The sequence below is a fragment of the Sprattus sprattus genome, assembly GCF_963457725.1.
Source record: "Sprattus sprattus genome assembly, chromosome: 1".
Lineage (NCBI taxonomy): Eukaryota > Metazoa > Chordata > Actinopteri > Clupeiformes > Clupeidae > Sprattus > Sprattus sprattus.
In genome coordinates, this window is record NC_137920.1 from 75,978,406 (window position 1) to 76,006,185 (window position 27,780).

General features: G+C 45.6%; 1 protein-coding gene across 3 annotated transcripts; it reads left to right on the forward strand.

Moving 5' to 3' along the window:
* The first annotated feature begins 1,690 nt into the window (after positions 1–1,690).
* Positions 1,691–27,539, forward strand: pacs1a (phosphofurin acidic cluster sorting protein 1a). Of its 3 annotated transcripts, none has more exons than XM_080852664.1 (24): positions 1,691–2,132; positions 5,289–5,376; positions 5,606–5,695; positions 7,035–7,160; positions 9,132–9,276; positions 9,627–9,709; positions 10,075–10,158; positions 11,907–11,963; positions 12,289–12,449; positions 13,005–13,098; positions 13,579–13,647; positions 14,009–14,115; positions 14,743–14,926; positions 16,565–16,669; positions 17,350–17,456; positions 17,882–18,036; positions 18,686–18,796; positions 18,961–19,069; positions 19,324–19,366; positions 19,491–19,533; positions 19,673–19,811; positions 25,030–25,304; positions 25,804–25,923; positions 26,308–27,539. In XM_080852664.1, exons 1-24 carry the CDS (start codon positions 1,978–1,980, stop codon positions 26,412–26,414), a joined length of 2,757 nt encoding a protein of 918 aa, XP_080708790.1. In that variant the 5' UTR covers positions 1,691–1,977; the 3' UTR covers positions 26,415–27,539. The 3 variants fall into 3 exon arrangements, with proteins under 3 accessions (XP_080708790.1, XP_080708792.1, XP_080708791.1); XM_080852666.1 differs by having other exon boundaries at positions 14,743–14,875; XM_080852665.1 differs by having other exon boundaries at positions 9,639–9,709.
* The last annotated feature ends 241 nt before the right edge of the window (positions 27,540–27,780 follow it).

The following is a 27,780-nucleotide window of genomic DNA, read 5'->3' on the forward strand; positions in this document are numbered from 1 at the left end:
ATCACGTGAGTGTCGCATTGGCATGGGCGGCTGGCTGCCTGTCAGTTACTTTTACAGCCATGCAGACAGGTGTGCAGGTAACAGTTACGTGCTTTCTCTTTGTTAGTCGACAGTTTGACATTTTATAGATATCAGAATTATAGATAAATTGGGTAAATAAAAATTGCACTTTTAAATAATGACACACACACCTAGAGGGTATGTCAGGTGTACGTATGACAGTATGATAAACACATTGGTTGACATAAATTTAACATCGGTCACCATTCGAAGGCTATAGCCTACCTGTGGACGGGCTAGGTATAGCTTTGCTTATGCGTTTGCGTATTTTGTATGTGTGTGTATTTTTGAAAAATGGGTAAAATGATGCCCTTCCTCCAGAAGAGGTTGCATGACACCCCGTTTACATGCTTGGCCTGAATAATTTATTTGAACTCTCATAATAGAGGTTTCCCACATTGGTACTGCATTATGTATTTGTTCATTTATAAAACAGGCTGCTAAATTAAATGACATGATATAAAAGATCACTGTAGCCTACAAGAAAATGTGAAACTGGGTTAAGTCGAGCGCTTCTTGAACGGCAGAAGGGTTGCAGGGCACGGCTTCCCCAAGCTCGAAGCGTTCCAAAAATAGTCACTGCTTCATAAAACTCACCACTACGCGGCAGTAGTGAGATAGGAATGCAACAGTCAGTCACCTGATATTCTTAAGGCACCATTATGAATAGGTATTTAGCAAACCTGCCACGTCTGTGGCCAAAACCAGTTACTCAGCATGGTTGTCTGTTACAGCCGAGAGAGAATATCAGTCATACCAGCACCCACCGAATAAATAAATAAATAAATAAATAAAATGTTCTTGCACACAGAACCCTATCACGCGGGAGCGCGTGCACACACACACATATTTATAAATACAATTTTTCTGTCCAGCTTCTGCATATATCAAAGAGCCTGTTGTTTTGTAACAATCACATGATAACCACAGACAGGTTCTCAGCTGATGAGGTCAAAGAAAGACCAAGGAAAACCAACCTGAAAAGCTGTAAAGTTTCGAAATCATATGATCTTTGCATCTTTTTAGTTTGGTGTCGAGTCAGTTGACGTCCTTATTATTACTATTTGGTTCCTTAAATCACTGATTCGTTAATCTAGTAATGTCCCTGATCCAGAGACAAATATTCTACATCACAACAGTGTATACTGGGAAAGAGTATAGTGGCTATTCCTTCATTTTGGCGCTACTCTGTGTACCATAGGCTAGTGAAATCACTGCAGAGTGGGTGGCCATACTCAAAACCCAGTGTTACGATTATAGATGTGCGTGGGCGGTGATGGGGCTTGACTGTTTGATTAAGTTGCAGATGGAGCATGGATGTCAATTAACTACAAACAAAACGACAATTTGTATCGTTGCCAACATGAAGGCGAGTAAAGTTTGAAAGAGGTTTCATTATGAATAATTTCTATGCTGGTAAATTTCAAACCAACCTTTACACCCCACCCACCCCCCTTCACACACACACACACACACACACACACACCCTGTGCAGTGTGTTTATGTGTGAGAGTGAGAGACAGATAAGGAGCGCAGCATAGCCTAGTACAGCGCTGTCACAAACCAGCACGTTGTGCATCTTTAACAGGAGGCGTAACTATCGTGGCGTTCTCAAGAGCAAATTTCCGCTTCCTGCTGTGAGAAACGTTCAACTTGTCGGGTCGGTGGAAAAGCCCTGCTGTTGTCTGCGGAATCCAAGTATCGGAAGATACGTCTGCGGAGGTGCGCACTGACTATGAGGGAGTGACGAACAGCGGCTCTTGGCAGTAGGGGGGAAATGCTGGTGGTTGTCTATGGATGAATCGATCGGGTAACCTATGAGACGTGCTCTGTACTGACTGCTCTCCTTGGGGGGCTGCCTGAATGGTTAAGGGACCATCTGAATAGTCACCTCATCTCCACGGAAATATCCTCGCAATGTCGGAGAAAGGAGGGCTCCAGCGGAGTGGAGCGGCTCCGGGTCCACACCTGCAACCTTTCAAGCCAGTCACAATGTCTTCTAGTCGGCCGGTGCATATGAACCTTTTTGCTACCTGGGAAGTAGACCGGTCTTCTCCCAACTGTGTACCCAGGTAAGATTTAGCAGACGCAAGTAGACGTGTCGAGAAAGCCGCCACAAGCTTGCGGCATGTCAACAATGTTACACTGCAACAGTATGAAAGCTAATCCATAGCCTGTTCTTCGGAGTCTTTCCTTTGCGTCCTTTGCTCATTAAAACTATCTGCATTTCTAGAACCAATCCGCTATTTGATCTTTTAGCTGGATGGTTGTTTGCTGAAGCTAAAATGGTTTACAACGCTAGAACTCAATGCTGTTTCCAACTGCCTCTTCATGTACTTTTAGTCAAGGTGCGTCAAAGATGGTATGATTATCCATCGAATACAGCTGTGATTTGACAGGTAATAGGTCCGTCATCATTTAGACGTTTCTATTTATTCATAGTTTATAATTGTTTTATGATTGCTGATAATGTGTTACACGAAAGGGATGATTTTGGCCTTACAGAGATGCCTTCATTAATCACCTTTAACTGTTAAGTGTGCACAGAACTTTTAAAATGTAAATAGTAGCCTACCAATATTTGGGTTCTGGTGGAATTCACAGCAGTAAAATTACTGTTCAATTGTTTAATGTGTAGTGCAAGAAAAGTGTGTTGCCAGGACGAGATGATAAGTTACCAATGAGTATTGTTTTAAGGTTTCTTGTAGAAGTCTTCCTCGGGTGAGAGGTTTAGAAGGTTGGGAAGGGGGGTAGCTGAGGGATGGGAAGAGAGATTGGAGAGGAAGCAGTGAGGTGTCCAAGGTTTGGAAAAACAAGGATCTGGATGCGAGGCGAAGAGCACTCTTTTAGAGACCCAAATGACTGCCGAGGCTGAGAGGTGTTCTGAGGAGAAGATTGAAATGGATCATTTCTTTTTAACTGTTGATGGTGCAAACTATAGGGAACATTACATGCTATTTATATTAGGAGTCTGCTAACATTGGCATATTATACATGCTTTTCCCAAGCAAATATAATCAAGACCAGTTTATATAACTGAGAACATCACTTCTTTTTGAAAAAAGGTAAAATTGAATACGAAATTGCTTGCACAAATCCTAATCTTATTAGCAGCTGGCCTACAACCTCCCCCTCCAGACCTTATCGTCCTAGTGTTACCCTATGATGGGGAAGAATGGACACATAAGTGAATCTCGAACCATAAGTGGCCTTAGAGGGCTGATCAAATCTATTTACTCTGACCTGCAGCCAGTACTGCCTTTGGAAGCCAGGGCACTCTCCGCTCTGCAGGTCATATGTGTTACATGGTAGTGAGGTTATAGGATTACTCGGCCGTATTTGATGCCTGAGGGTTGACTCAATATTGGAAACGCCAACAAAAACTCAGTATCTAGTAAGAAATAATGTGTAGGCCTGCATCCTTTGCCTTCGAAACATTGACACTCTTCAAGGAAAGCTGTCATCCAATCTCTGAACAGTCAGCCAGTTCTTATTCTTTGAGCAAATGGTGGAGGTGGTCATCTGGTTCACACTCTGCACTCCAGAAGAATTAACTGGTGAAGGTTCAGCTGTGTGTAGATCATGCGGTTGTGCGGGCCGTGGAAGGCATTAGCGGTCAGGAGGTGCGGGGTGTGTTGGAACATGGGGACAACATGAGGAAGCAGTGCTTACAAATCTGCTGAACTGGTTTACTGAAATGGTTCCTCTAAAGTGTATTACTGTGTCCAATGCTGGGGGGGGATCCCAAGTTTAGTTTTTTTGTGCCTTACCCTGGGTTTCAAAACGGTTTCCAAGTGCCGACGCTTCCATTGACCCAGCTTTGTGAAGCTCATGATGCTCTGTTTGAATGGGGACTGGTTCAGATGGTCCAAATTGGTCCAATCTGTTTATTACCTGTTTAGAGAAGCTTTTTAAAAACAACCCCATCAGGTGTCCATCTGTCCGTCAGAGAACTCAGATTTTCCGCCACCAATTTTGTGCAGTTCTGTGTTTGAGTGTCAGGCTTAGGTTCTCATTACTTCTGAAACAGTTCCCCTTTCCACCTTTTAATAGTTCCACAATTTTCTAACCAACACGCCTGCAATCTGGGCCCCATCTATTTAGCCTCTTTGAATCTGTGTTAGTACTATTAGTATATTAGTGACATGCTGCTGGTTAAACCCCTAAAGCAGAAATGTGCTTCTAATTAGCGTTCAAATTAATAGGAATGGCCTGCGTTTGTGCTTGGCAATTGTGGGTTAGATACTTCAAAGTTAAATCTGTTTTTTCCAGGTTAGGGTTTCTGATATTTTGGTTGGTTTGATGGAGGATAGTTTAAGGACGCTTAGCTTCATGAGATTCAATTTGAATCTGTTTTTTGATTATCTTGATGTAATTTTCCAGAAGATTGGAAAGTAAATATGATTAGAAGTAATGAAGATTTCTTGGTCTCAGAGGCAGAGAGAGAGCTGAATGGCATGCGTGTATCTCCACAAAATGGAGTGCTTCGAGTAGGATTGGGTTGTGTTATCACATGTTGATACCGACATATTGATTAAAGATAGATGAAGTTTAACAATTTAAGTGTTTGTTTGCACCTTCAAGTGTCCTTTATATCATTCGAGCTTTTGTGTAGATAGATACTCCATCTTCATGATGTGCCAGCCAGCCATTTGCCATGACCTTCACAGCCAAGCTTGGCTAGGCCTTACAGATACAGATTCAGTCGTTCACTCAGTGTTAGATTTATGTCTTTTATCTAATATCCTTAATGGGATTCCTTTGGCTGCAACTCCAACAGTTCCCCCTGGCGTATTGTCCCTGACTTCTAGGGTGATATTTCCTGTTTTACCACAGACTATGGCTCTGACGGCATTCTGGTTCCGAGTTATGCCCGAGAGCTGAATTATCATATATACGATTCAATATTCATAAAACATTCCACAATGTTTGACATTTAGGTTATTTTTGAGGCCCAGACGTTGTTTTACTATTGTAAACTGATTGAAACCATTGATAAACAATAAAAGACCTTTAGCTAGGTTGGATGATTCATACAGATAGTTTAGACTAGGGATTTGCACTGCATTGATTTTTTCCTACATGAGGTTTGAAGCTGCTAAATAATGGAGGGTCCTCTGATATGATCTCTCTCTCGCCTCTCTCTCTCCTCTCTCTCTCTCTCTCTCTCTCTCTCTCTCTCTCACCTCTCTCTCCCGCCTCTCTCTCTCTCACCCTTTCTCCCTCAGGCTCTTCAGCCTCACTCTGAAGAAGCTTGTGATGTTGAAGGAGCTTGACCGAGATCTCACATCAGTCGTTATTGCTGTCAAACTCCAGGTTAAGCAACAGTTTTTTTAAATTAATTAATTTATGTTACATGCTAATGACATCCCAAGGACCAGGTCAATTATATTTGTCACCTGTCTGAAAAATCCGTGCCATATTCTGTATAAAGCAGGTGTCTGTTAATATAAGAGCTTTATCTCAATATATATATGTTCAAATATACAGTAACTTGGTATCCCTGACTGACTGCTCTGAACAACCAATCACTGTATCTTTTCAGGGTTCAAAACGAATTCTGCGCTCCAATGAAATCCTGTTGTCTTCAGCCGGCCTGACTGAGACAGATCTACAGCTGACTTTCTCCTTGCAGGTAGTATATATCTAGTATTTACATACAGGTAGTATAGATCTAGTATTCACTCCTTGCAGGTAGTATACGTATATCTTGTTTTCACATACAGGTAGTATATCTAGTATTCGCTCCTTGCAGGTAGTATATATCTAGTGTTCGTTTTCAAACTGGTAATACTGGCTCAAACTTGAAATGTATTTGGACTGGGGGGAGCTGTGGCGCATAAATGGGTTGGAATACCCATTGGGACCCGGTTCGAGTCCGATTCGCGGTCATTTCCCAATCCCTCTCCCGAATCTTTCTCCAGCTCACTTCCTGTCTCTCTCTACTGTCCTGTCTGATTAAAGGCATAAAAAAAGCCAAAAAAAAAATAAAAAAAATGTATTTGGACTGTGCAGAACAATATACAGTATCTTCTTATGAATGTAAGTGCCTCTCAATACTTTCACTTTTAGGTACAGTGTGTTGTTTTTAGAGGCATCTAGTGGTGAGGTTGCTGAATTGCAACCAGCTAAATACCCTTCCCTTTCATCCAATTAAATTCAATAACATTTTATCTATATAAGTGCCAAAGCAATATAATTGTCTCAATTGTCTTTTTACAAGCATGTCCGAGTACCTATGGCAACAGTCAAATGCCACAACAACGTGAAAAGCCCTATCTCTAGCCAGGGTTATGGTTTGTCCTTCAGAAACATGGTGGTGTAACATGGTGAGGAAGAGGACCTGCTCTTTATGAAAGTGAAAGTGAAAGTCCTCTCTATGGCAGAGGTGGTGTAGACACACACACTCTGAAATCCACCTCTGCATTTCACCCATCCAGGGAAGTGACACACACACAGTGAAGTGAGGTTACACACTAACCCGGAGCAGTGAGCTGCCTTTGGCGGCGCCCGGGGAGCAGTGATCGGGGTGAGGTGCCTTGCTCAAGGGCACTTCATGTAGATACAAAGGGTTCATTCTAAGTAATGTAAACACAATGTTTCTTAGTTACAGGTAATATGCACTAATGAAAACAGAGTTATGAATATTCAATTTCTATTAAAACTACACACTGTACCTTAAAAGCTGCAATTCTGATCTTCGAAATTCATCAAACTGCTCCTCCGTGTCCTCCAGCTGTGTGTTGTGTGTGTGTGAGTGCTAAGGAGAACTGTGCTGTGCGTACACACACTCCTGCCGCTGTAATTGGGACCCAAACATAGCCATTAACAATTCCAGCCAATCAACATGTTGCTTCTGGGAGCACAGAAGCGAGGGGTGTAATTTCATTGGCTGTTAAGCTCAAACATCAACAACAACCTTTCGCCCAGAATCGCGGACCTTGCCTTTTTAAAACCGCCGTATTCTTCCCCAGTATCCTCACTTCCTGAAGAGGGATGCGAATCGACTCCAGATAATGCTGCAGCGGAGGAAGAGGTACAAGAACCGAACAATTTTAGGGTATAAGACACTAGCCCTGGGGCTCATCAACATGGCAGAGGTAAGTTGGTGAACACATTGGTTTAATTTGTTATAGATACATCTCTGTAGGGGGCAGGGGGACAGGGGGATGAGGGGATTACATTTCCATGTAATACTGACAAATGTAAAATACATGACAGACGTTGATTTTGCTGGAAAAAGCAGGATAGACAAAGAAACGGAACGGAGCAGCTCAGACAGGAATGATCTCCCCTAAACACACACACACACACACACAGACGAAACAGTTTTGTTCAGTGTTGACAGGACGTTGGACTCCGGTGTAACCGTCTCTGCCTCTGCCTCTGCCTCTGCCTCTGTCTCTGCCTCTGCCTCTGCCTCTGCCTCTGCCTCTGTCTCTGCCTCTGCCTCTGCCTCTGTCTCTGTCTCTGTCTCTGCCTCTCCCTCTCCCTCTCCCTCTCCCTCTCCCTCTCCCTCTGCCTCTCCCTCTCCCTCTCCCTCTCCCTCTGCCTCTCCCTCTCCCTCTCCCTCTCCCTCTCCCTCTGCCTCTGCCTCTGCCTCTCCCTCTCCCTCTCCCTCTGTCTCTGTCTCTGTCTCTGCCTCTGCCTCTCCCTCTCCCTCTCCCTCTCCCTCTCCCTCTGCCTCTGTCTCTGTCTCTGCCTCTCCCTCTCCCTCTCCCTCTCCCTCTCCCTCTGCCTCTCCCTCTCCCTCTGTCTCTGCCTCTGCCTCTGCCTCTGTCTCTGCCTCTGCCTCTGTCTCTCTGCCTCTGTCTCTGCCTTTGCCTCTCCCTCTGTCTCTCCCTCTGTCTCTCCCTCTCCCTCTCCCTCTGTCTCTCCCTCTGCCTCTCCCTCTCCCTCTCCCTCTCCCTCTCCCTCTCCCTCTGTCTCTGTCTCTGCCTCTGCCTCTCCCTCTCCCTCTGTCTCTGTCTCTGCCTCTGCCTCTCCCTCTCCCTCTGCCTCTGCCTCTGCCTCTGCCTCTCCCTCTCCCTCTGTCTCTGTCTCTGCCTCTGCCTCTGCCTCTGCCTCTGCCTCTCCCTCTCCCTCTCCCTCTCCCTCTCCCTCTGTCTCTGTCTCTGCCTCTCCCTCTCCCTCTCCCTCTCCCTCTGCCTCTGTCTCTCCCTCTGTCTCTGCCTCTCCCTCTCCCTCTGCCTCTGCCTCTGCCTCTGTCTCTGCCTCTCCCTCTCTCTCTGCCTCTGTCTCTGCCTCTCCCTCTCTCTCTGCCTCTGTCTCTGCCTCTCCCTCTCTCTCTGCCTCTGCCTCTGCCTCTGCCTTTGTCTCTGCCTCTCCCTCTCTCTCTGCCTCTGTCTCTGCCTCTCCCTCTCTCTCTGCCTCTGCCTCTGCCTTTGTCTCTGCCTCTCCCTCTCTCTCTGCCTCTGTCTCTGCCTCTCCCTCTCTCTCTGCCTCTGTCTCTGCCTCTCCCTCTCTCTCTGCCTCTGCCTCTCCCTCTGCCTCTGCCTTTGTCTCTGCCTCTCCCTCTCTCTCTGCCTCTGTCTCTGCCTCTCCCTCTCTCTCTGCCTCTGCCTCTCCCTCTGCCTCTGCCTTTGTCTCTGCCTCTCCCTCTCTCTCTGCCTCTGCCTCTGCCTCTCCCTCTGCCTCTCTCTGCCTCTGCCTCTCCTCCTCTGCCTCTGCCTCTCCCTCTGCCTCTCTCTGCCTCTGCCTCTCCTCCTCTGCCTCTGCCTCTGCCTCTCCCTCTGCCTCTGCCTCTGCCTCTCTCTGCCTCTGCCTCTCCTCCTCTGCCTCTGCCTCTCCCTCTGCCTCTGCCTCTGCCTCTGTCTCTGCCTCTGCCTCTGCCTCTCCCTCTCCCTCTCCCTCTGCCTCTCCCTCTGCCTCTGCCTCTCCCTCTGCCTCTCCCTCTGTCTCTGCCTCTCCCTCTGCCTCTCTCTCTGTCTCTGCCTCTGCCTCTGTCTCTGCCACTTCCTCTGCCTCTGTCTCTGCCTCTTCCTCTGCCTCTGCCTCTGCCTCTTCCTCTGCCTCTTCCTCTGCCTCTGCCTCTGCCTCTTCCTCTGCCTCTGCCTCTGCCTCCGCCTCAGGTGATGCAGCATCCCTCTGAAGGCGCTCGTGTTTTGGACATGCACACCACGGCAAAGGACACCGCTTTACCCGTGGCTGAGATCCGGGTGTACTCTCTGTCTAGTCAACCTATCGACCACGAGGTTCCCAAGGCCAAGCTGTCAGGTAAGGCCAAGAGCAAGGCTAGTCTAGGTTAGGCTGTCAAGATCTGTATAAGTAAGTATAGTTTAAGTAGTTTCCTTTAATTTAAAGCAAGAATGAAATTATTATTATTCCAATACGGACCAAGTTTAAAATAATTATATTATTGTCTTTTATATACACATATATGATCTGACGAAGTCCCTATTTTAATATGGAATGGCCTCAGAACTGGCTTTATATATTTATTATCTTATATATTATATATTATTAATATCCATTTAGCCTATCATCTCCTGTTTAGTTAACAACATCCCTGATGTTGACAATGTTCTCCATGCCTGTTGTCTCTGCCGCCGCACTGCTAACGCCAGACCGCTCACCAGACATTGACTACTCGGAGGAGGAGGAGGAGAGCGACTCATCGGAACAGGAAGGCAGCGATGACCCCCTCCAGGTTGGGACCGCAGGGTGCACACAAGGCTGTGGATGTGGACATGGAAGTCAGCATTAATCCGTGCTCTGGCTGTTGGAATGTTAATTCTGATATGCCTGGATCCTGATGGTTTAGGCCCAACACATCCATGGACTGTGACCCCACTAGCCTTAGACTTGTACCCCTTGGCACTTCATTTCATGTTAAGATGTGATGTACTGTATGACTGCATTTGATAAAAGGAAATAAACATAAGTTAAAAAATAAATAAATAAATAAATAAATAAATATGTGACCTGGCTGTGACATTTGAGTGTTTGGTCAGGTTAGGACGGCGGACTATTTGAAGGGTTGATTTTGAAGCGTGTCTTTGTCTTCCGTGGCAGTACCCGTTTGACGATGACGACGAGGTGAGGAAGAAGAAGCCGCGACGCAAGCTGACCACGGCTGCCTCCATCACCCAGGCAAACGTAAGGTCCCCTAGTCCAGTTACATCCCTGTCTCTCAAGGTTATGACTGCAGTGGATGATGGGTAATAGATGGCCAGTGATTTGAATGTATGAACTAATGGGCTGGAGAGTGCTACAATCTATTCCTATGTGTTTAGTAGGGGGTTTTGATGAGCGGTGCCTCTTGGAGCAATGCAGGTGGGGCATGTGGGCATGGTAGTGGGGATGGGCCTGGATAAGCAGGGCCATGTTTGTAGTCTCCTGGATAAGCAGGGCCATGCTTGTAGTCACCTGGACAAGCAGGGCCATGTTTGTAGTCACCTGGATAAGCAGGGCCATGTTTGTAGTCTCCTGGATAAGCAGGGCCATGTTTGTAGTCACCTGGACAAGCAGGGCCATGCTTGTAGTCACCTGGACAAGCAGGGCCATGTTTGTAGTCACCTGGATAAGCAGGGCCATGTTTGTAGTCTCCTGGATAAGCAGGGCCATGTTTGTAGTCATCTGGACAAGCAGGGCCATGCTTGTAGTCACCTGGACAAGCAGGGCCATGTTTGTAGTCACCTGGATAAGCAGGGCCATGTTTGTAGTCTCCTGGATAAGCAGGGCCATGTTTGTAGTCTCCTGGATAAGCAGGACCATGTTTGTAGTGTTCTGATAGGCAGGGCCATGTTTGTAGTCTCCTGGCCGTTCTCTCGGCCTCCAGGCTGTGATCTGTGATTCCCATCTAATGGGGTTAGATCACGATGGGGTTCACGGAATCCTTAAAGATCGGTGAGGGCTAACTTCTCTTTAGCTTTTTGGTTGGAGAACCTCATCCCTTTAGCCTTGGCTTTCTATAGGCAGGTGCAGCCCAGCCTACGGTGGTTCTCTGACCCCACTCTGCCCTTCTCATGTCCACTAATGTCAGTGGTGTAGTCCAGGGTATACGCAGGTATACGGAGTATACCCACTTATTTTTCAGTCAGCATTGAGTATACCCACTTCTCAAAACAGGGCGTTTATCCTGTGCTGTATGGGCTGCTTAAAAAAAATGAAGAGTATACCCACTTCTCCAGGGACCACTACACCACTGACTCATGTCTCTTGAATGAAGTGCTTGGAAGATGTTTGGAAGAGGTATGGCTCCATAGGGTTAACTTGCAGCCTACATTCTATGAAGGGAAGTCATAAGTTCTTCATGCTGCTTCCTCATTCACCACAGCGTTTTTTCGTGGCAGCGAATAGAAGCAATTAGGGAAGTAGACATGCTCTTCCCTTTTCCTCTCTGCGCCAGACACATCACTGTCCCCTCTAGGCATCCCCCCCCCAACCCCCCCATTGCACTGAACCTTGTCCCCTGAGAGTGGTGATGTCTGTGACGGGCCTGTCAGTATTTATAACTGTCAGCATGTGTTATGTTCTTTCTAAGATTCTTCTGTAGCTGCATGTTTTTAGTGTTGTTATTTTTTCGCTGGCTTGTTTAAATGACTCGACTTCCTGTCTTTTTTTACTGCCTGCTACTGTCTGTTCTGATGTATTGATGAGATCTGTATTACAGCATCCTGTAGGCATAAACCTGTGTGTTCTAATGTATTGATGAGATGTGTATTACAGCATCCTGTAGGCATTAACCTGTGTGTTCTGATGTATTGATGAGATCAGTATCCTGTAGGCATAAACCTGTGTGTTCTAATGTATTGATGAGATCTGTATTACAGCATCTGTAGGCATAAACCGTTGGAGGGTTTTCATTCTGCTGCTTCATCCATTGTCAATGTTTTTCCCAGCAGCCCAACATCAAGCAGAAGTTTGTGTCCTTGCTGAAAAGGTTCAGGGTGTTCGATGAGGTAAATAATCTCAACCATAAAAATACTTTTCTCTCTACTTTTCTCTCTCTCTCTCTTGCCGGTGTGCCCCCTGCCTTGAAGCCCTCTCATGCTTTTAGGGGAAGATGATCGTTACTGAATCTCTTTTTAAACTGAAGAATGGAAATTACTTGTGCATTTGATCCTGAGTTGTTCTGTATCCTATATGCTGGATTTAAAGCGAGGAAGTAACATCCCTGCTCTCCTCTCTCTCTCTCTTTCTCTTTCTCTCTTTCTTTCTTTCTTTCTTTCTTTCTTTCTTTCTTTCTTTCTCTCTCTCTCTCTCTCTCCTCTCCTCTGGCCTCAGGTGGGCTTCGGTCTGGAGCACGTGTCCCAGGAGCAGATCCAGGACGTGGAGGAGGATCTGGACGAGCTCTATGACAGTCTGGAGCTCTACAACCCCAGTGATAGTGGACCAGAGATGGAGGACACAGACAGCATCATCAGCACACCCAAGCCAGTACTCAGGTCACACACACACGCACACACACACACACACACACACACACACACACCTTCCCCTCACACACACACACACACACAGACCGCATCATCAGCACACCCAAGCCAAAACTCAGGTCTCACACACACACACACACACACACACACACACACACACACACACACACACACACACACACAGACACAGACAGCAGCATCATCAGCACACCCAAGCCAAAACTCAGGTCTCACACACACACACACACACACACACACACACACACACACAGACGGCATCATCAGCACACCCAAGCCAAAACTCAGGTCTCACACACACACACACACACACACACACCTTTCCCTACATACGTAGACACGCATGCATACAAACAATTTCTTTGTTTCTCTCTCTCTCTCTCAATCTCTCTCTGTCCTCTGTCTGTTTGACTCTCTCTCCTCTCTCTCTCTCTCTCTCTCTCTCTCTCTCGCTCTCTCTCTGTCTGTCTCGTTCTCTTTCTCTGGTCACAATCCTGCATGTAAAGGTGAATTATGTCTGAATCTCTTTTCTGCTGTGGTCTGCAGACCTTTCTTTGAGGGCATGTCCCAGTCCAGCTCCCAGACGGAGTTTGGCAGCCTGAACAGCAGACACTCCCATGGCAGAGACACCCTGAGCACAGTGAGTACACAGGACAGACAAAAAACACAACCCTCCCCCTTCCCACCTTCCTATCTCCACCCGGCCGACCTCAAGCAGATGGGTCCCCCCTTATGTGCCGTGGTTCTGCCTAAGGTTTCTTCCTGCCTAACAGGGAGTTTTTCCTTGCCCATGTTGCCATTGTGCATGCACTAAGGGGGATTAGGCTCTGGGCTCTGTTAAGCGCCTAGAGGCAATTGTATTGTTATGGCGCAATACAAATAAAATTGAATTGAATTGAAAAGGCTTTAGAAGAAAAGGTTTAGAATCAGCCATTTTCAAGGTTAAAGAGAGACAAATAGCAGACAGGCTAGCAGATAATTTTTACGAGTTTGTGATTCTGCATATATTCTATGCGTCTCCAATGTGCCATCTCTATTTTTCTAAGGCTTTTCTCGTGTGAAATCATTGAAGTAGCTTGATGTGTGTAAAGGGGTTGTAACTTCTAACCCTTTTCCGCAGATGGACCATTACCGAATGAAGCGCTCCAGCAGCGGACACCTGGACGACGCTTCAGAGTCGGACACCCAGGTAAGGGGACACCTCCAGTCAGACCGGCTGCAGGATTATTCTATGCTAGGCTACTCACTTAGTCTCTTCTGTTGCTTTCTCGCTCTCTCTCTCTCTCTCTCTCTCTCTTTCTTTCTTTCTTTCTTTCCCTCTCTCTCGCTCTCACTCTCGCTCTCTCTTGCTCCTCTTTTCTTTCTCTCTTTCTTTCTTTCTTTCTTTCTTTCTTTCTCTCTATCTCGCTCTCTCTCTCTCTCTCTCGCATCCCTTTTCTATCTCTCTTTCTTTCTATCTATCTCTCTCTCTTTCTCTCTATCTCTCTCTCTTTCTCTCTCTCTCTTTCTATCTCTCTCTCTCTCTCTCTGTGTCTGTTCTTCTCCCGTAGGAGCTTACGGAGCTGGAGCTCGTGGGGGATGTCACCCCCTGCATAACCGTGTCTGTAGCTGAAAGGCCACGGACCCCTCAGAAGAACCAGAGCAATGCTTCCCCCAGGTCAGTGAAGCAAGCACACACACACATATATCACCCAGCGTGCACACACACACACACACACTTATTCACATGCGTGATTATGTCGGTATCGCAGCTGGCAGCTGACCCATGCAGCAGATTCAGATTCCTCCCACACATGTAAACACAGCCTCCCTGTCCATGCGCCTGGGCTCCATGACAAACAAGAGTAGCACAGAGGCTGAAACGGACGCACCTGTTGTTATAATAATTATAATAATGGATTTTATTTATATAGCACACGTTCACATACAAAGATGTCTCAAGGTGCTTATGTGACCCAGTGTGTAGTCAGCTTGGCTCCTCCTTCAGTTTCACTTTCAGTTTGTTTATTTGATGAAGAGGGACAGTGTACATTAATAAACATTAAAATGTAAATACATCCAGTTATAGCCAAAAGGCTAGTTTCCATTTGCAGTCCCCCTGCCAGAGTGAAAATGGCAAATATCAAACATAACATTGACAAAAAATGTAAAATAAAAAAAAAAATCACAATATATAAGTTCTACTGCTAACCCACTAATGATCACATTTTTGGGTTATTTATTAACCATTTTATAAAGATTTATTTTGAAGCTGTTGAATGCTTTGTGCTCCTGACCCCCCCAGGCTGGATGGAGAGCGCACCCCCAGGCAGAAGCGTGGGACGCCCATGCGAGAGCGACAGCTGTCCAAGCCCCTGAGCGAGCGCACCAACAGCTCGGACAGCGAGAGGTCGCCGGACCTCAACCTCACGCCACAGGTGCAGCCTGCGTCACACGTGCTCTCGCGTGAACCTTGGGAGCTCTGCGCAGTACGTGCTAGTGAGGAGGGGAGTGGTGGGAGTAGTATGATAAAGTGTTGGGTTAAGTGTGGTCTTAGCCATGGGTGCACTGGCCGATCCAGTTGACAGATGTGGGGGGGGGGGGGGGGGGGGTTGTTTGATTGCAAAGGAGATGGTGGCCAACGGATAGAAAAAAAAGGTCAGTAAATTGGGGATGGAAAAGGTGGGAAATAGAATTGGAGGCCAAAAGAAGATAAAAAGGTCAATGATATACAGTAATGTATGGGACTGGGGTAAGTTGGAGGGGGATACAGTGTGCAGTTTGACCACAATTGCTTTGAGAGTAAATCTCCAATAATGTGAACTGTAAATGTCTCTCTCGTAGACTATGAAATCACAATAAAAACAGAAGTGAGACGTGGGAGAGGTGCCCTTTAAAGGGAGACTCTGTGGTTGTAATCCAACTTTATAGACTTTTTGTCAAATTCATCTAATTGCTTCCTCCTGGTTCTTTAGCTTTCCATTCTGTGTGTGTGTGTGTGTGTGTGTGTGTGTGTGCTAAAACAACTTCTGGTGTTCGTACACAGTCTTGGGTCTGTAAGTGGGAAACTATCATAGTGGCTCGGACCGAGCTATTAACACATTATATCAGGAGCACAGAGGGGAAGGATGACATGAAATATCAGCAACTTTCTGCCAGACTCACAGACTGTGCCTTTGAAATCTTGGGAGAGTGGGGGAAATCACTTGTTGGAAAATTAGGTTGCAGGGTTACCATACTGCGATCCTCTATTTTTCTTTTTCATCACTTTTGCTTCTGCGGAGTCTGTGCTTTGGTAGGAGACGTGCTGAATCAGTGCAGCCTCAGGCTGCTCTCAGTGAGCACCGCCACTGCCTCCGCCTCCGCCTCTCCCTCTCCCTCAGCCTCAGCCTCCGCCTCAGCAGGGCTCTCTGGGATTAGGGTTGGTGTGGGTGGTGGTGCGGGGTGGATGCGCTCTTATGTTGCCAGTGAAGAACAGTGGGCAGTAAGTTGCCTTATGTAACTCCACTAGCTACCGCTGTGGATGACGCATGACTCAGTATATGACTAATGGTGCTACTGCAACTGTTTTATTAGATGTTCTCTCTCTTCCGGCACGGCCATCAGCCACTAAAAGTTTACTTTAGTTGGGGGGTGATGTGGAGAGGTCTGACACATTGTCGAGCCTCTTTTTTTTTTTCTTTGCCGTTGCTTCTCAGTGACGCTAGCTTGCCATTTGAGTCTGCCTGGAGGGGGCTTCCGCCTGCCATACCATGAGTTTGTCTCACTATACACCACCCTTTAGTTATGCCATCTCCCATATCTCTCCCCCATATCTTATGCTCTCTCCTATATCTCTCCCCCATATCTCTTGCCATCTCCCATATCTCTCCCCCATACAGTATCCTATGCTCTCTCCTATACCTCTCTCTCATATCTCTTGCCATCTCCCATATCTCATGCCAAGACATTAGGGCGAAAGGTCAGAGCCTCAGCTTGTCATTGTAGTGAATGTGATGTCATGGGTTAGGGTTAGTACTAGTGCACAGTACTATTAAGCATTTCCTTTACATTTTGTCAAGGGGGGCGAGGTAAAATGACACCTCTTATTTGCTGTATGGTGATGTTAAACACAGATTTGTTTCCAGATGCCGAGGAAGATTGTTTACGACCAGCTGAACCAGATCCTTCTTTCAGCTAATGACCTGCCAGAGAGCTTGATCCTGGTCAACGGCACTGACTGGCAAGGACAGGTATTACTCACCTGCCTATTTCCTCTCTGTCCGACCTCATCACTGACTGGCAAGGACAGGTATTACTCACCTGCCTATTTCCTCTCTGTCCGACCTCATCACTGACTGGCAAGGACAGGTATTACTCACCTGCCTCCTTCCTCTCTGTCCGACCTCATCAGATTTTACCACCTCCACTGTTAGTCTTTCGCTGTACGGTCATGCTACATGCTAACAGACAGGGTTAGCTCCCTGCTTTACATGCCGGGAGCAGAGTTGACCTTCTCTGTTCCTCCTCTGTGATGGATTGAGAGGTGGTCTAAGTGGTGGTCTGAGAAGTTTAGTAGCTGACTGTTTGTGAGTCTGGGGGACATTGCGCCTTGGCCAGTCCTTTGTGCCAGTAGCCATCAGACTCCACAACCAACACAACCAAACATTTAGTTTTATGTAATGTACGCCAGCGCAGCTGCACTATGTTGTCTATTTGTTTTATCTATTTATTTTATTTATTTTTCAAATTTAAAAAAAAATATATATATGTTTATGTATATACTTGAATCCTATTCCTACTACCTTTCTGCTTTGACAATTGAATTTCCCTCACGGGATTAATAAAAGTTTATTTATCTATCTATCTATATATCTATCTATCTATCTATCTATCTATCTATCTATCTATCTATCTATTGTTGTGTGTGCAGTATGTAGCTGAGGCCCTGCAGGCCCAGGGTCAGGCGGTGGTGGGCACCTGCTCCTCGTCTGAGATCCAGGCTGCCCTCTCGGCACTCCTCGGACGCATTCAGAAGTTGTGAGTGCAGCCAGTAACACACACACACACACACACACACACACACACACTCCTCGGCCGCATTCAGAAGTTGTGAGTGCAGCCAGTAACACACACACACACACACGCACGCATACACACACAGACACACACACACGCACATACGCATACACACACTCACACACACACACACACACACACACACACACACACACACTGCTCTGAACATGTTTGAATGCTCTAACATGAACACTGATGGTTAAGAGCATACATGACCATGCCAGTAACTAGTGGAAGATTATTCATTTCATTATGTGTGTAATGTAGTAGTTGCTTTAGTTAAGTAAAGTTCTTCTTTGTGTGTCAACTGCAGAGGATTTCTTTCTGAACGTTACTGTGTTAATCCCTAATGCCCTTCTCTGCTCTCTGGCTCTCCCTGTCTGTAGCTGTAACTGTAACGCCACCATGCCCAAGCCAGTGAAGGTGGTGGCAGTCGGAGGGCAGAGCTACCTGGGCGCCATCCTGCGGTTCTTTGTCTCCGAGCTGGCCAGTAAAACTTCCCACTGGCTGGGTCACGTCAGGATCCTGGTGGTTCCTCTGGGTACGTTGGCATGCGCTAGTCCTGGCAATATCCACAACCAAAAGGGGCAGCCATGGCCTACTGGTTAGGGTTTCAGGCTGGAAACCGGTTCGATCCCCGACCAGTAGGAAAAATGTGGGCGGGGGAAGTGGTAGAGCACTGCTGAAGTGCCCTTGAGCAAGGCACCTAACCCTGATCACTGCTCCCCGGGCGCCGCCAAAGGCAGCTCACTGCTCCGGGTTAGTGTGTAACCTCACTTCACTGTGTGTGTTCACTGAGTGCTGTGTGTGTCACTACCCTGGATGGGTCAAATGCAGAGGTGGATTTCAGAGTGTGTGTGTCTACACCACCTCTGCCATAGAGTCACTTTCACTTCACTTTCACAAATATCCAAATATCTATCTCAGGTTGTTTTTGTTTCTGAAGATGTACTGCATGTAAATGTGACTAAGTTGGCCTGATTTCCTGTCACACTGATTGATACTTCTCTCGTATATGTTACCCTTTGTAAAACAACAGCTTATCATCAGCACTGCTGCCGTGTTATCTGTAGAACCCATCAGACTGATGCTGTTAATGTTCCTCCCGGCCAACAAACACACACACACACACACACACACACACACACACACACACACACACACACACACACACACACACACACACACAGGCTCCCACCCCGTGGCCAAGCACCTGGCCTCCCTGGATAACCGCTACAGCTCCGCCTTCCAGGACTCCAGCTGGCGGGAGCTGTTCAGCCGCCCGGAGCCCCCTCTCACAGGTACTCCCCCCCCACCCCACCCCAACCCACCCTTCAGTTTCATTCAAATCAGTGCACTTCTGTTCAATTCAATTCGATTCTATTTCATTTATTTACTCAGTGCAGTTTCGTTCAATTCAATTCTATTCTATTTGATGTATTTCTACGGCGACTGTGGGGTGCAGATGTGGAGTGTGTGGATGTGGTGGGCAGGATTAGTCAGTACATCAGTGGAGCCTGCGTCACCCACCAGCTCCCCATCGCAGAGGCCATGCTCACCTGCAAGCCCAGCACGTAAGTGGACCACCCCCCGCAGGGACCCCACCCCCCACCCCCCCCCACAGGGACACCCCCCCCCACCCCACCCCCGCAGCTGTGCTTATTCACCTGGCTGATTAGACCATACAAATGTATTGATTTGTAATTTACTAATTTATTGATCGATTAAGCAGTCAGTATTAAAGTCACCCATACTGCTTGAGAATTGTCTCATGCTACTTATGTGTGTAATACGTAGATATATATATATTTTTTTAATTGTTTTTTAGACATGAAGAGGATTCCTGCCAGAAGTTTGTGCCTTTTGTTGGTGTAAGTAAAATAGAAAAGTTATTTAGGTTCGATAAAAAGCTGGGATTGATGTAGTGGAAATGTACTGTATATCTGTGAATGCTTCAAGTGGTGTCTAACATGAACTGGTTTATCTTTAAAACAGATAGTGAAGGTTGGGCTTGTTGAGCCAAGTCCAGTGTTTGCAGGTACGATGTTTTATATTTTAACCGTAATAAAATCAACACGTTATACTTGACTGGTTATAATGCTTTAACCTATGTATGAACCTGTGTCTGAGTAAAACATGGTTTCAGACGGGCCTGTGTTGTGTTTCTGTACTCTTAGGCGGAGACTCTGAGGACAGCTTATCTGTTAACCTGGCTGTGCCCTCCACCTCCCCCCCGCACGGATCAGTCAGCGGCCCAATGAAAGATGCTATAACCCCGCCCTCTTCGCCTTCTCTCAGCGGATTGGCTGCTGCGGGGTGAGGAAGAAATTACCTTACCTTAATGACCTTTAATTGCAAATGGTGGTGCGCAAATTAAACTGAAATAGTGTTTTGATTTCTTCTGTGTGTGTTACTGCTACTGCGTGTGTGTTACTGCTACTGTGTGTGTGTTACTGCTACTGTGTGTTACTGCTACTGTGTGTGTGTTACTGCTACTGTGTGTGTGTTACTGCTACTGTGTGTGTGTTCCTGCTACTGTGTGTGTGTTCCTGCTACTGTGTGTGTGTTACTGCTACTGTGTGTGTGTGTTACTGCTACTGTGTGTGTGTTACTGCTACTGTGTGTGTGTTACTGCTACTGTGTGTGTGTTACTGCTACTGTGTGTGTGTTACTGCTACTGTGAGTGTTACTGCTACTGTGTGTGTGTTACTGCTACTGTGTGTGTGTGTTACTGCTACTGTATGTTACTGCTACTGTGTGTGTGCTACTGCTACTGTATGTTACTGCTACTGTGAGTGTGTTACTGCTACTGTGAGTGTGTTACTGCTACTGTGTGTGTGTTACTGCTACTGTGTGTGTGTTACTGCTACTGTGTGTTACTGCTACTGTGTGTGTGTTACTGCTACTGTGTGTGTGTTACTGCGTCTGTGTGTGTGTTACTGCTACTGTGTGTGTGTGTTACTGCTACTGTGTGTTACTGTGTGTGTGTTACTGCTACTGTGTGTGTGTGTGTGTGTGTTACTGCTACTGTGTGTGTGTTACTGCTACTGTGTGCTACTGTGTGTTACTGCTACTGTGTGTTACTGCTACTGTGTGTGTGTTACTGCTACTGTGTGTGTGTTACTGCTACTGTGTGTGTGTTACTGCTACTGTGTGTGTGTTACTGCTACTGTGTGTTACTGCTACTGTGTGTTACTGCTACTGTGTGTGTGTTACTGCTACTGTGTGTGTTACTGCTACTGTGTGTGTGTTACTGCTACTGTGTGTGTTACTGCTACTGTGTGTTACTGTTACTGTGTGTGTGTTACTGCTACTGTGTGCTACTGTGTGTTACTGCTACTGTGTGTTACTGCTACTGTGTGTGTGTGTTACTGCTACTGTGTGTTACTGCTACTGTGTGTGTGTTACTGTGTGTGTGTGTGTGTGTTACTGTTACTGTGTGTGTGTTACTGTGTGTGTGTGTGTGTGTGTTACTGTTACTGTGTGTTACTGCTACTGTGTGTGTGTTACTGTGTGTGTGTGTGTGTGTGTGTTACTGTTACTGTGTGTTACTGCTACTGTGTGTGTGTTACTGTGTGTGTGTGTGTGTGTTACTGTTACTGTGTGTTACTGCTACTGTGTGTGTGTTACTGTTACTGTGTGTTACTGCTACTGTGTGTGTGTGTTACTGCTACTGTGTGTGTTACTGTGTGTGTGTGTGTGTGTGTTACTGCTACTGTGTGTGTTACTGCTACTGTGTGTGTGTGTGTTACTGCTACTGTGTGTGTTACTGCTACTGTGTGTGTGTGTTACTGCTACTGTGTGTGTGTTACTGCTACTGTGTGTGTGTTACTGCTACTGTGTGCTACTGTGTGTTACTGCTACTGTGTGTGTGTGTTACTGCTACTGTGTGTGTGTTACTGCTACTGTGTGTGTGTTACTGCTACTGTGTGTGTGTTACTGCTACTGTGTGTGTGTTACTGCTACTGTGTGTGTTACTGCTACTGTGTGTGTTACTGCTACTGTGTGTGTGTGTGTTACTGCTACTGTGTGTGTTACTGCTACTGTGTGTGTGTTACTGCTACTGTGTGTGTGTGTGTTACTGCTACTGTGTGTGTTACTGCTACTGTGTGTGTTACTGCTACTGTGTGTGTGTTACTGCTACTGTGTGTGTGTTACTGCTACTGTGTGTTACTGCTACTGTGTGTTACTGCTACTGTGTGTTACTGTTACTGTGTGTGTGTTACTGCTACTGTGTGTGTGTGTGTGTGTTACTGCTACTGTGTGTGTGTTACTGCTACTGTGTGTTACTGCTACTGTGTGCGTGTTACTGCTACTGTGTGTTACTGTTACTGTGTGTGTGTTACTGCTACTGTGTGTGTGTTACTGCTACTGTGTGCTACTGTGTGTTACTGCTACTGTATGTTACTGCTACTGTGAGTGTGTTACTGCTACTGTGTGTGTGTTACTGCTACTGTGAGTGTGTTACTGCTACTGTGAGTGTGTTACTGCTACTGTGTGTGTGTTACTGCTACTGTGTGTGTGTTACTGCTACTGTGTGTTACTGCTACTGTGTGTGTGTTACTGCTACTGTGTGTGTGTTACTGCGTCTGTGTGTGTGTTACTGCTACTGTGTGTGTGTGTTACTGCTACTGTGTGTTACTGCGTGTGTGTTACTGCTACTGTGTGTGTGTTACTGCGTCTGTGTGTGTGTTACTGCTACTGTGTGTGTGTGTGTGTGTGTTACTGCTACTGTGTGTGTGTTACTGCTACTGTGTGCTACTGTGTGTTACTGCTACTGTGTGTGTGTTACTGCTACTGTGTGTTACTGCTACTGTGTGTGTGTTACTGCTACTGTGTGTTACTGCTACTGTGTGTGTGTTACTGCTACTGTGTGTTACTGTTACTGTGTGTGTGTTACTGCTACTGTGTGTGTGTTACTGCTACTGTGTGTTACTGCTACTGTGTGTGTGTGTGTTACTGCTACTGTGTGTTACTGCTACTGTGTGTGTGTGTTACTGCTACTGTGTGTTACTGCTACTGTGTGTGTGTTACTGCTACTGTGTGTGTGTTACTGTTACTGTGTGTTACTGCTACTGTGTGTGTGTGTTACTGCTACTGTGTGTTACTGCTACTGTATGTTACTGCTACTGTGAGTGTGTTACTGCTACTGTGTGTGTGTTACTGCTACTGTGTGTGTGTTACTGCTACTGTGTGTGTGTTACTGCTACTGTGTGCTACTGTGTGTTACTGCTACTGTGTGTGTGTTATTGCTACTGTGTGTGTTACTGTTACTGTGTGTGTGTTACTGCTACTGTGTGTGTGTTACTGCTACTGTGTGCTACTGTGTGTTACTGCTACTGTGTGTGTGTTACTGCTACTGTGTGTTACTGCTACTGTGTGTTACTGCTACTGTGTGTTACTGCTACTGTGTGTGTGTTACTGCTACTGTGTGTTACTGTTACTGTGTGTGTGTTACTGCTACTGTGTGTGTGTTACTGCTACTGTGTGTTACTGCTACTGTGTGTTACTGCTACTGTGTGTGTGTGTGTTACTGCTACTGTGTGTGTGTTACTGCTACTGTGTGTGTGTTACTGCTACTGTGTGTGTGTTACTGTTACTGTGTGTTACTGCTACTGTGTGTGTGTGTTACTGCTACTGTGTGTTACTGCTACTGTATGTTACTGCTACTGTGAGTGTGTTACTGCTACTGTGTGTGTGTTACTGCTACTGTGTGTGTTACTGCTACTATGTGTGTGTTACTGCTACTGTGTGTTACTGTTACTGTGTGTGTGTTACTGCTACTGTGTGTGTGTTACTGCTACTGTGTGTTACTGCTACTGTGTGTTACTGCTACTGTGTGTGTGTGTGTTACTGCTACTGTGTGTGTGTTACTGCTACTGTGTGTGTGTTACTGCTACTGTGTGTGTGTTACTGTTACTGTGTGTTACTGCTACTGTGTGTGTGTGTTACTGCTACTGTGTGTTACTGCTACTGTATGTTACTGCTACTGTGAGTGTGTTACTGCTACTGTGTGTGTGTTACTGCTACTGTGTGTGTGTTACTGCTACTGTGTGTGTGTTACTGCTACTGTGTGCTACTGTGTGTTACTGCTACTGTGTGTGTGTTATTGCTACTGTGTGTGTTACTGTTACTGTGTGTGTGTTACTGCTACTGTGTGTGTGTTACTGCTACTGTGTGCTACTGTGTGTTACTGCTACTGTGTGTGTGTTATTGCTACTGTGTGTGTTACTGCTACTGTGTGTGTGTTACTGCTACTGTGTGTGTGTTACTGCTACTGTGTGTGTGTGTTACTGCTACTGTGTGTGTGAGTTACTGCTACTTTGTGTGTGTTACTGCTACTGTGTGTGTGTGTTACTGCTACTGTGTGTGTGTTACTGCTACTGTGTGTGTTACTGTGTGTGTGTGTGTGTGTTACTGCTACTGTGTGTGTTACTGCTACTGTGTGTGTGTTACTGCTACTGTGTGTGTGTTACTGCTACTGTGTGTGTGTTACTGCTACTGTGTGCTACTGTGTGTTACTGCTACTGTGTGTGTGTGTTACTGCTACTGTGTGTGTGTTACTGCTACTGTGTGTGTGTTACTGCTACTGTGTGTGTTACTGTGTGTGTGTGTTACTGCTACTGTGTGTGTGTGTGTTACTGCTACTGTGTGTGTTACTGCTACTGTGTGTGTGTTACTGCTACTGTGTGTGTGTGTGTTACTGCTACTGTGTGTGTGTTACTGCTACTGTGTGTGTGTTACTGTGTGTGTGTGTGTTACTGTGTGTGTGTGTTACTGCTACTGCGTGTGTGTTACTGCTACTGCGTGTGTGTTACTGCTACTGTGTGTGTGTATTACTGCTACTGTGTGTGTGTGTTACTGCTACTGCGTGTGTGTTACTGCTACTGTGTGTGTGTGTTACTGCTACTGTGTGTGTGTGTGTGTTACTGCTACTGTGTGTGTGTTACTGTGTGTGTGTGTTACTGTGTGTGTGTGTGTTACTGCTACTGTGTGTGTGTTACTGCTACTGTGTGTGTGTGTTACTGCTACTGTGTGTTACTGCTACTCTGTGTGTTACTGCTACTGTGTGTGTGTGTTACTGCTACTGCGTGTGTTACTGCTACTGTGTATACTAATGCGTCTACTCTACTGCGTGCGCTCCTCGGTGTTACTCCTACAGTGTGTAATAATGCATGTGCTAAGGTGTGTATGCTCCTGTGTGTACTAATGCATGTGCTAAGGTGTGTATGCTACTGTGCTTAATCCAAGTGTGTGTGCTACTGCGTGTGCTACTCCAGTGCAAATGTGTGTGCTGATGTTTGTTTGCTGATGTGGGTTTGCTGTAGTGTGTGTGTCCTATAGTGTGTGTGGGTGCACTAATGTGTGTGTGTGCTACTGCGTGTGCTACTCCAGTGCAAATGTGTGTGCTGTAGTGTGTGTGCTGATGTGGGTTTGCTATAGTGTGTGTGTGTCCTATAGTGTGTGTGGGTGCACTAATGTGTGTGTGTGTGCTACTGAGTGCACTAACGGGTGTGCTCTCTCTTGGCCTCAGGAGCCCCATCATGGCCCACGGGTCGGACTCCATCGGCCTGCAGGTGGACTACTGGGCTGCCGCCGGGCCGGAGAAGCGAAAGGATGGCGAACGGCGTGAGGCCACCTGCAAGAACACCCTGAAGAGAGCCCTCCGCTCACTGCAGGTCAGCCGACTGCCAGGCTCCTCTTCCTCCTCCTCCTCCACCTCCTCCTGCACCTCCTCCTCGGCTGAGCTCCAGCACCTGGCCAACACCATGGCCATGACTGTGGTGACCAAGGAGAAGAACAAGAAAGGTGAGTGAACGAATGGGAGCATTCAGAGAATGCAAACCTCCGCCAATGCCTAATAATTATTTTGTGACCTTGACCTTTGACCTTGAAATCTGAAAATCTAATCAATTATTGCCATTATATTACCCAATCTCCCCACAAAGTTTGATGGAAATCGGTCCATGCGTTTCTGCGTAATTCTGCTGACAAACAAACAAACAGACAAACAAACATACAGGGGTGATAACATAACCTCCTTGGCGGAGGTAATGAACGAATGTTCCAGGAGACCTCTGCCCAACTGCCCAAGTGGAACTTAATAGCTGGAGCAAGTTGAATCACTCCATAGTAATTAGTTCCATTTTGTCACACTGAAGTTTATAGGACTTTAAACGCCCATTTCACATTTTGGCAGAGATAAATGTATGGTCATTACTGATTTTTAATGCATCACTGATGCCCACTGTCCTTTAAGACAATGTCGCAGTCATCCTCTCTGTTAACATTTGCTTGATGTCCACAGTCCCCACCATATTTCTTGGGAAGAAGCCAAAGGAGAGAGACATTGAGTCCAAGAGCCAAGTTATCGAAGGCATCACCAGACTTATATGCTCAGCCAAACAACAGCAAACTAGCCTGAGAGGTAGAGTGACATTCCTATACCATCTACGTGTCAGGCAATTTGACAACAATTTGATAGTCAGCTGATATGTAAAACCATTAAGCATTGTATATATTATATTATATTATATTATAAATTATCATTTCTATTGTAATGTTTATGTGCTGTGAAGGAAGTAGAAAGACTGAAATTACTCTCTATAGGTCAACTATTTCTGTTATGCTTATGTTAACAATTTTTTTATTTTTTTTTATTTTATTGTATTATTAATTTATTATAGTTAATTTCTAATATGTAGGTACTCTGAGATTCTTTGGAATAAAAAGTGCGTTAAAAATAAAATGAATTATTTTATTATTATTTACTTCCAAGGAACCAGTCTAAACAGACACATTTGTCTTTCAGTGTCCGTAGATGGCTTGGAGTGGAACGATGTGAAGTTCTTCCAGCTGTCCGCCCAGTGGCCCACACACGTGAAGTACCTTCCCGTGGGTCTGTTCGGCTACAACTAACCGTCCTCTTGGCGCCCACACTCACCCTACGGAGTCCATATCTCCCCGTGGGTCTGTTCGGCTACAACTAACTCTCCTCTTGGCGCCCCCGCACTCACCCTACGGAGTCCAACACACCAGGAGCTTCCCTGAGCAGTGTTTCGGTGTTTTTCCTGTGACCGTTTGGTTTCCAGATGCGTTGGGTTGACCGATAGGCACCTGGTTTAAGGCTGACTGGAGTATCAAGGGAGTTCTGTCAGGACGAATGAAACGATGAGCTGCTGAAACAACCTGTAATGTGGTGTTAACAGCAACACGAGTAAATATATATATATATATATATAACTGCTGCACCAACAAAAGCAACACACTTCCATTTTGACCTGTATTCCATATCTGAGACTGGCTGTTGTGTATCCACTTTACAAACTAGTTCTTACTGGTGGGTTTTGCTGTTAATGTTGCATTTGCACAATAACAACTTGAACTTTGTGTCAATTTTTATGGTGTTCAGTAAACAAATGACAGTAAAATATGAAATTTATCTTTTACTTGATCCCTTGTATTGCAATAACGTGCTCCATAGTGTAGTTGTTAAACCAGTAGAATATCTCTTAACAAGATTGTTTTTTTGGCTTTACCTCAAGCTTTTTTTTCTATAACACAGAGGCCTTGACAAAAGAAAATAGACAGTTTTCAGAGGACATGCTTAAGCATAAGCATAAGTTGAAGGGGGCCTTAATTTTGAAACGCACTGTACGTTACTATGGTTTACCTGTTCTAGTCTCTGTGATTGACAGCTTCTTTGGTGGTTGTTTACTTTATTATTTAGTGTCTATAACATTAAACATTGTATGATGTACCCATGCTGCTAAAGTGGACCAATGTGTCTTTCCAGTGTGAAGTGGTTTGTATGGATTGCCTTATTGTGAAATTGATGTGTACATATATTTAATGAAAACTCTTTGAAAAAATGTATCTGCAAATGCTGTGATTTACCACAGATTGTGTGTAACAGGTTTCTTCTCATATGCTGTGTTTTAAAAAAAGATTCGACCAGCACTGTCGAACTTTGCTGTAACATTCCAGCTTAGCATTGAGATTTTTGCTAACATTCATTTCAAGCACATTGTCGAGACCATCACTTTTCCAATAGATATTTCTGCATGTTGAATGATTCTGGAACATGTTGTCATTTTAATGTAACTGAAAAAAGCATAGGTAATAAATATTTTGTTTTTCATTTTTTTTTTTATGTGTGGATATTTTCTGAAAAGAAACGGTCACTACTTGATGCATATGCAATATTTATTCATATGTATATTAAAAGGTGTTACGATTAGGAGCACATGTAAAAACTTTTCACCAAATGCTCACGTAATCACAT